Here is an 8903-nt window from a genome sequence, read left to right as displayed (position 1 = left end):
AGCCATATTATTGAGACGGTAAAGGGACACATCACGTGTCATGTTACAAGGGATCTGCATGGAGACTTTTTGAATATTCAAAATTCAATCATTCAATCAACCATTCCTCAACTGTTACTTTAACACATAAATGAGTTCCAATGCTTGACCAGGCATACGTTAAATAACACTGCGAGGGAAATCGGCTGCACATTTAGCGAAAAAGATTGATGATAAATTAAAAGGAAAACGGGACTGCGGATGTGCCTCCGATTTCGCGCTTAAATGAATTGTCAATACACTAAATGCAGTGCACATTCGGGAAATCGTACGCTGATTTTGTTTACGACTGAATGCACTTTCACGGAAAAAGAATAATCATTTGTTCAATAGAAACAGAGATTTGGAACGTTCATTCTATTTCGCACGAAAACAAATGCTTCTTTTACAAATTCGTGTACACATTTTCCAAAATTGTTCGGGAAAACCTATATTTACCTGTATAGTATTTGTTCTTCCCTATATAGGGCAATTTCAATTTGATTGGTCCCCACTTATTGCTGAATATTCAATATCAATCCAGTTTTAAATGTTTAGTCACCAACACCCGACGTCAAAGTTGTTTAACAATTTACCCCAGTGTACAAGGTGTATTGAACATGATGGGTTCATGTGCAAAAGTTATGAACTTAAACACTGTCAATGTGGCTCCATCTTAAAGGGTATGTCATTAACTTTTCATTGGTATCTGATTTGCATCTCTTCAGCCGTGGATGACCGAGCACCATGGATTCCAAAACAAAGGCCAATAACCCACTGTTTCCAAGTTTCCTGAATAAGTGGTGAGCTAAGCTGGCACATGAATCTAATATAGGTTTTCCCGGCTATTTTAAATCAGTTTTCATTCAAAATCAACAACTCTAACATACAATTTCGTTCAAGAAAAGTTTCACACGCTTTTAACAAAACCAATTCAGTCATTTACCATTCAATTTCAAAGCTTGGTCACCCTTTTTAGTCACCGGGTCAAGAATATTCGTCAAAACAGATCAAATTCGTGTAAGCTGTTGCCGAATGGCAGTAATCATAGATCGAATTCCTCTTTATAAATCTATTAGACGAATTTGATTTGTCAATAACAAGGTTTGGCGTAGACGAGACGAAATCGAATACTCCTGGACGAAAACCTGCTCATTAATTTAGTTTGCTTGAACTGAATTTGAAATTTGTCTGACAAAAGACAAAATTAAACATTAGAAGTGCTCTAAATCGAGGTTGATGGACGAATTTTAAAATTAGAAGCAGTGAATTCGAATGATAAATGTTTTAAAATAGCAGGGAAAACCGATTATACCGGAGTCTTATATAGCGCACTTTTTCTACCACCAATAGGTACACGAGGCACTGGAAATTATGTATATTATTAAAGAAAGGTAAAAATACTTTATGACAAAAGTTTATGACAAGTATGCTTCCGTACTGTGCAACTGTAATTAGCAGTAAGACCTGCCGCTCTGAAGTAGACTTTACATGAGATTTTCCATTCTTAAGTTGACATTTTGCCAAAACCGCCTCCTTCACTATACCGTTTAATGATGGAATGATATATTGTGCTCAAGTTCTAATTAAGCATAAACATAATTTCTGAGAGCCTGATTACTCGTTCGTAAGCACAGAATGCACGGTAATAAGCAGTTGTGGATCTTGCAGTATATTCGGCTCAATTAGCTTTTAGTGAAGGTTTCGCTCTTGTACTCGAGTTTCTAATTAACGGCAAAACACTTTAGCGCTCATTAGGCCATTCTTAAGCATGGACAGGATCGGTCGTTTTATGTTACTGACCATCAATCGATTAAATTGTAATTGAATAATACTTGTTTCGTGTTGGAACGGTGCTTGTGCGCGACATTCTAATTAAAGTCAAAGGGGGGGGTACTTCTGAGGTGTACGCGATTGGCAAACATTTTATTCCTCGTTAATGATATATGTGAAATATGCTAACCATAAGTTCAGATTTCTGCTGCGGTATACAGTATATTTTTTAGTTACGACGTGCTATCAATAAAAGTGTTTAACAGCCTTGGAGTTTTGCCTACACACGCCGGGTTTTCATTTCGCACCACACGATCTTCCGGCCTGTCGCTGCCGTGCCATATCCGATGCCACGTTGGATGCTGGTTTGGTATTCACCATTCAAGTTCTTTTTGCTGCCGCTGCAGGTGCTGAACCACCAACCGCCTCTCTCCTGCTGTGCACAATTCGCCATGGACTCGTCGTTATCTTGATCGTACGTGGAGAAGGGGTGGCCTTTTTGTCCGCTGATAGATACCTGATTAGCTGAAAATCAAAGAAAAAGGCGTAATTAGACGGCTGTTTTGTTATATAGGTCGCGTACTATATAATGCAGCAAAATATGAATTGTGAGGCTAAATAGAAACATTGTCAACTTAATCGTTTGTATCTCGAAACACGCATTTGCCACTTTGCGGGGTTTATAACATCACTTCGTGGTGACGGTGACGAAATGTGTGCTCGACTGGTTTTAAAAACTCTGTTTAAGACCGGTCTGAGTCTTGAATTACTTCTTTGATAATTACCCTCGGCAAGCCCATTCATAAATATCTTTCCCGTCCAAAAATCAAACTTTTCGGTCTAGAAGTCAACGCAAGTTATTCTGAATGTTCGATGATTTCGGTCACCTATTTCACCTCATAGTTTTCGAAAAACTCTAACTATAATTATGGAATGTCCATCTTGCGCTAAGTCGTAAACAACTCCTTATTGCGTGTGATGTATAACGCAGCTGTGCCGGTGTATTGTGAATTTATGAATATGTAATATGGACTCACCGGTAGTATTGCGCTGCCTACGTGCATGAGGATGTGAATATTCAAACAATAAAATAGTAAAAAGCACTGGATTTCATAGGAGTCCAAATTTCATGTGACACTGGAACATTGTATAAATTCGGCCAGCCGGTCACTTCATCAACGGCTTTAAACTGGCAACGTGACGGACTCTCCAACAAAAGGAATTGATACGTAAACCTGAGTAAACTGTCAAAGGTATTTATGAATGCCGCAAAAATAATTGTGTCATTCATTTGAATGACACAATTATAACCAACAATTACCTATATTAAATAGAGAGTACGAATATCCAAGATGCAGCTCGTACGTATTAGCTCCAATGTTAAAATTCTGATACACTCCACGCCCAGTGCTTCCAACATCATTTCGGAGATCCATTCTCAAAGACCAGGTCTGACCGGGGTTGTCGGTCAGACGGTGCAAGGCCTCATTGCCCAACCAGAACTCCCCCATCAGACCACCGAAGCCATCACGGTAATCGGCCCAGCTACGGGTGAAATTCACCGATCCATCCACGCGTCGCTGAAATACCTAAAGAAAAAAAAATAGATTGAAAACGATTGGGCAATTTTTTTTACAAAACAACAGATCCTCGGCAAGGAATATAGATTCTGACTTTTCTTTCTGTTTAATCGTGTGCAGTCTAATCTTGGCGCATTCAAGATAACTACTATACAAATCAAATGGATTTCAAAAGAATAAAAAAGTTTCGATGAAAACAATGACTTCATTAGGACTGCTGGACTTTTCGTTTGAAAGTATAGGTTTTTTTTCTCTGTAACCATTCTTATTACCAGGATTTTAATCCAAGTATATTTTGAATAAACACCACTTCTGTGCATGGGATTGCCATCTTTCTTTCATCATCACCGCTATTTATACATATGTTATAGGATTTCTTGTGTCATTTTGACCCGGAAATTAAAGCACGAGGCCAATAGAACCAAGATCAGAGTTTAGAGTGATATGCCATCAGCTTGGGGGTTTGGTCGGTATCAAATCAGGGCATAAATGATTATAGTGCGCATGCGCAAGGTATACAGCCCCTAGAGTGGTAACAAGCATTTTGATGGACATTTTGAAAAAAGGTGATAACACCTAAACAGCTGCCACCGCTGCAATGCTATCACATATTTTCCAACTCTGCAGGTGTATACCTTGACAAAAATCGCTGTGACGAATATTCTACTCATTTGATACCGGTTGCCAAAATTTTGGACCGAGGCTGAGGGCCTAAGAGCGTTGATTGTAGCATTCGAACTTAAAGGAAACGTGCAGTGGAAATTCAGCTCATCTTGTTTTCATGCACATTACTATGTGTGTTGCAACAAGTCGAGCACTGATAAGAAGAGCACTGTTAATACAAGATACTGCTTATAACAAATTTTAGGTACTAAGTCTTTGTTTTTCTTTGTTTTCCATTACTGATAATACAAGGTACCTGTTATAACAAGGTAATTCTTCGAGTCCCAGGAACCTTGTTATAAAGGTGTTCGACTGTTCTTGTTTTATTGAAGTGACATGAAAGTGTAGTTTTTCAATTGTTAGCAAATGTCATAGTGCAGTGGTTTAAACGCTGTGATGCATAAGCTTACTATTAAGTACCCTCAAACAGTGACAAAGTATAATTGATTGGGGAATGGGATTAACTTACGATCCAGCCTTCGTTATCCATATCACAGTAGACCCGTAAGCCCTCTGGATACTGCGACGGGTAGATGGTGTAGGCACCATTCGTCCTCTCACCGGCTTCATATAGGGCTTCACAGTCGGGCGCCCTGACACCCACAGTTGGTTCTGCAGTTGGGTCAGCAGTGGTCAAGTTGAAGTAATACCAAGAGGTTTGACAGTTTATCCTATCTGGACCGGGGCGCAACAAGGCACCTCCGAAACTTATTTTCGTAATAATTCTTATTTCGTGAATTTTCCTGATTTTAATCGGAGTATGTATTGAATAAACACCACTTCTGTGGAATGGCCATGTTGCCACAGCAACCGATTGAAACAAAATTTAGGTACATTTGGGCTATTTTATATAAGTTCATACAACTATGCATTTTTGGGAGATTAAAAAATGTGTAAATTTGCTATGTACATTTTTGTTAAAATCATGATCACGTGATCAAACAATGCGTGTTGGCAAATAAGGCTGACATTTATGGCATACAAAAAAACCCCAAATTTTACCTTTTTCTGCACAATAATTTTATCGGTTATTGTATGGTACTCTTGTAAAGCATGAAAAAAGTACTTTATTTGCGGCCTCGGCCTCAGCGGTGACTTACAAATGTTTGTACCAAATCTGAAAGGATCTGAATAGAAAATGTAGGAATGATGGAAGAGGAGAAGTACTGTATTTGACTTAAAATGTACACAATTACGTTTCTGTCAATCACAAAAAAAATCACTGAGGTAAAGTCAACACGTGTTTTGATGTTCTCTTGGTCTCCTTGGTACACTGAGTCATCGCTACAGGCAGAGGGCGCAAATAACACACAAACGCCCGGTTTTTAAAGGATGGATGAGTGTATGTTTATATCCTACTTTCAAATGTTCTTTCCGATTAACATCATCGCTCAACGCGCGTTTTACATGACATTTTTCGGGTATTTCAGGGCTTAGTGCCCCTTTAAAGAGTACCGGCCAGCCAACTACATGCACAACTTAGGAAATTCAGCCGGTATATTTTAACTTAAAAATTTGATTCATTTTCCTGTTTTCAAAATAATGTTTCTTGTTTCGTAGATGTGTTTTTTTATAATGGAACTTTTCGTCTGTATTCAGAGTACCCAAATCACTTTGAGCACAGATACATCTTGACGATAATTGTGGTCCCATTAATAATTAAAGTGGTCCAGTTTAAGTTCATTTATTCTCATTCTACTGGCCAAAAAGAGGGCATGGTGCCTTTACCATCGTGCCCATTAAATCCAATAAAACTGTTCCTTGTCAAACAAAAACAAACGAACAAAAATAAACAAACAGTTGGATCCTCACCTGGGCAGTTGAGCCGTTCACGAATCTCCGTCTTGTTGGTTGAAAACAAGACCGGTTCGGAATTGGGGAACTGGTGTATTGCAGGCTGCGCGATCTTAGGATTGCTCAATCCGCCGGGTACGATACTGGTGCACTCGCAAGGGTCGGACGCAGAACGCAACACCCAGCGAAGTTTGCTTTCCCGCTGAGGGTCCGGCTCGCTGCCCAAGTAGCATACTCTCGCAGAGGTGAGGTGAATTTCTCAAAGAAAGTAAGAGGAAAAAGAAAACCCATTTAGGTTGATTTGTGAACGCATGCCTGTAAACCTTGTTTTTAACACAGGATTTGTATTTCAATGGAAACTGCTAAGCCTCACCCGAGCATGGAGCAAAAACATTAACGGGCCTTTATAACATAAGCAGGTTTAACGGCATCAATCGCTTCTCAAGAGTTAAGGGGGGGGGCATACCTTGATTAGCATTTATGCGAACGCGAAGCGCGAACTATAACGGCGTGGGGTTTTGGCCCGCTTAAGGGCCCCGAAATGATGTTGGATTCTAGACGCTGTGTGGTGCAATGAGGCAATACTGACCACTTAAACCCATTTTTTGGGGCAAAACATTATACTTATCTGAGCTATAGATTTATATTTATGCTGCAATTTTTATTTGGAGACGAAAAAAGTGGGGGTGAGGTGGGGGATTTGGTGCCCGCTTTAGGAATTCTAGACGCTGTAGTGCGATCTGAGGTAATTTCTGACCAAATTTGACCAATTTCATTTGGCAAAAAAAAAATACCATTGAAACATAATTGCCGAGTTTTTGATTATTTGTATTACCTTTTCTGAGCCGTGAGATTCATATATAGGTGGGGGGGGGCAACGATTATGATATCCCCCATTCTAAAAAAAAAAGTGTTGGGGACTTGTCAGTTACTCGCTTGAAATGTTTTAATTTCAATATCAAGATGTGTGACGCTGTCAAAAAAAAGATAATGGTAATTATAAGTTAAAAACCTTTTCATTCAATTTACCAAATGTTAATTCAAATTCGTCCGAGAAGAATTTGACATGCTTTGAGCAAAATCATTTTAGTCATGTATCTATTTGGTACTTGATCAACAATAGATTCGTCAATACAGATCGAATTCCTCCCAGCAATTCCTGAATGACAGCATTCAGAGAACAATATAGCTTTCATTAGTTACCTTTACACCTGTATCAAGGAAGTTTCATAGAAAGAAATGGCAAAGAAAACTTTAATACTTTAATAATTTTGCTACGCCATTACAATTGTAACAGCATTGTACTCACCTACACAAATCACCAGGAAACCCACCAGTGGCGTTGGTATCATTTTCGCCTGGCTTTCTAATAAGATCCTTCGTATTCTAAGATGGTCCGTGATTCTCGGTGATTCTAATATTTCCAAGCAAGATGTGTGAGCAGGCTTGTGCTTGCTACGAGTACTCACGTTTTGCAAGGTTAGGCGACCTACACGCAACAGCGCTGTTATCTTTTCTGTAGACCAAAGCATTAGGATCTGGTACAAAACATCGTCAATTAGGCCAATAACTGGCTCACTTCAGTGGCTTCTAAATTGTTCAATGAGGACACCAATACCAAGGTTAACTCTTTAAGTGCATTTTTACCAAAAACATAACACCTTCCGTGGAGAATATGAAATAATTATGATCATTATAGCTGAAGGTTTGATGGATATGAAATAATTATGACCATTAGCAAGGGTCGTTGGATCCATTACAAGGCCAGTAACTTAGGCAATATCGTAAATTTTTAATCATTTAAACGTGTATATTTTGGCCACTGCCGACATTTTTTTTTTTCGAGATAATGAAACAAAAGAACAAGCTTGTAGTGCACGGACCCATCGAGTACAAATACCTCTCAACGGTGATAAATAGAGAGGAATTTCTACAATACTCCGTGAACATATACATGTACTTCAAAACAATACAGTGCAATCCATGAGCGTCGCTAGGATATTTATGGAGGGGGCAAAGCTCATTATCCCTCCTGTACTTTTCCAGCATATTCTGGATTTATCATTTTTTTGAGGTTGGGCAGGGACATTTTCCCCACCCCCACCCCATTAAATTAACAGCAATATGACTTCGCCCCTCTTTTTCTGTCTTTTCCCCCTTTTGTTCTCCTTTTTTTTCCTTTCCAGGAAGAAGGGGGTGGGGTGAGCACCCCTTGGCTCACCGCCCTCACGACGCCCATGGTGCGATAAAACATTGTTTATATTCAAAACAATTGTAGAGGGTTTGGTAATGAAAATAGTATGCAACTCTAGATTTCTTTGGGGAGCGTGTTATACATTATATTTGCAGCTAGCTTCAATTAAAAAAAACTGATACCAGCCTAGTTATATGTTTCTGTGAACATTATTTCTCAAAACAATTGTTCAAGACATGTTTCAAACTACAGTAGTCCAATGTGAAGGTATAACTTATTCAGCATTTCATATGAAAGCTCTTCTCTCCTTATATGTTCTGTGAATCGCATATAAACTGTTTTTAGTCAGTGGGCTTGAGGTCTGGTAGCCCATATGCATTTTCGGGTACATTCTTTGAAACCCACAGGATCACTTGCAGATACCTCAAGGAGTTCAAAACCACTTGATGCCATTTTTTCTGGCCCTTTTATGGGCGGGGTCATGACTTTAAAAAGTGGGGGCCTTCAAAGAAATGATTCAGATAATAATTAGCTAATTAGCTCACCAAAGAGCTACTAGAAAAAAAATCCAGAAATTTGCCTCTTCGGGGGTGGGGCCACATTTTATAAAGCGGGAACCCATAGGCTTTGCATTTTGAAACTCTCAGGGTCACATATGAACACATCAACAAGTCAATAAAAAATCGCTTGGCCCCATTTTTTTCAGGTGACCAGGTGTCCGGATAAAAAAAACTGTGTACATTTTCAGATTTTTTTTGCTGATGACCCCCCCCCCCCCGCAAAAATCCCTGGGTCCGCCCTTGGTACAATATGTAGGACAGATGTTTAAAATGGCTGCCATTTGGAAATTCAAAATGGCAACCCCAGGGGCGTTGGGACAA

The 8903-nt window shown here is 39.3% G+C and overlaps 1 protein-coding gene across 1 annotated transcript; it reads right to left on the bottom strand.

Annotated features, from left to right (window-relative positions):
• Positions 1-2071: 2071 nt before the first annotated feature.
• On the bottom strand, positions 2072-7180 carry LOC119732954 (fibrinogen C domain-containing protein 1-A-like). The gene is made up of 5 exons (XM_038206540.1): positions 7138-7180; positions 5847-6086; positions 4504-4646; positions 3113-3380; positions 2072-2316 (listed from the first exon to the last, which is right to left on the bottom strand). The coding sequence occupies exons 1-5, from the start codon at positions 7178-7180 to the stop codon at positions 2072-2074; spliced, it is 939 nt and encodes a 312-aa protein (XP_038062468.1).
• Positions 7181-8903: the final 1723 nt, after the last annotated feature.

This window comes from Patiria miniata, unplaced genomic scaffold (genome assembly GCF_015706575.1).
Source record: "Patiria miniata isolate m_02_andy unplaced genomic scaffold, ASM1570657v1 HiC_scaffold_1, whole genome shotgun sequence".
NCBI classification, from domain to species: Eukaryota; Metazoa; Echinodermata; class Asteroidea; order Valvatida; family Asterinidae; genus Patiria; species Patiria miniata.
This window is presented reverse-complemented; position numbering and strand designations above follow the sequence as displayed.

Bases quoted from the DNA above. Each gene is read 5' to 3' on its own strand.
- LOC119732954 (XM_038206540.1), bottom strand. From the start codon at position 7,180: ATGATACCAACGCCACTGGTGGGTTTCCTGGTGATTTGTGTAG. The intron at 6,087-7,137 runs GTGAGTACAATG...ACTTTCTTTGAG, and splicing joins TTTCCTGGTGATTTGTGTAG to AAATTCACCTCACCTCTGCG. The intron at 4,647-5,846 runs GTGAGGATCCAA...ACCCAACTGCAG, and splicing joins TGAACGGCTCAACTGCCCAG to AACCAACTGTGGGTGTCAGG.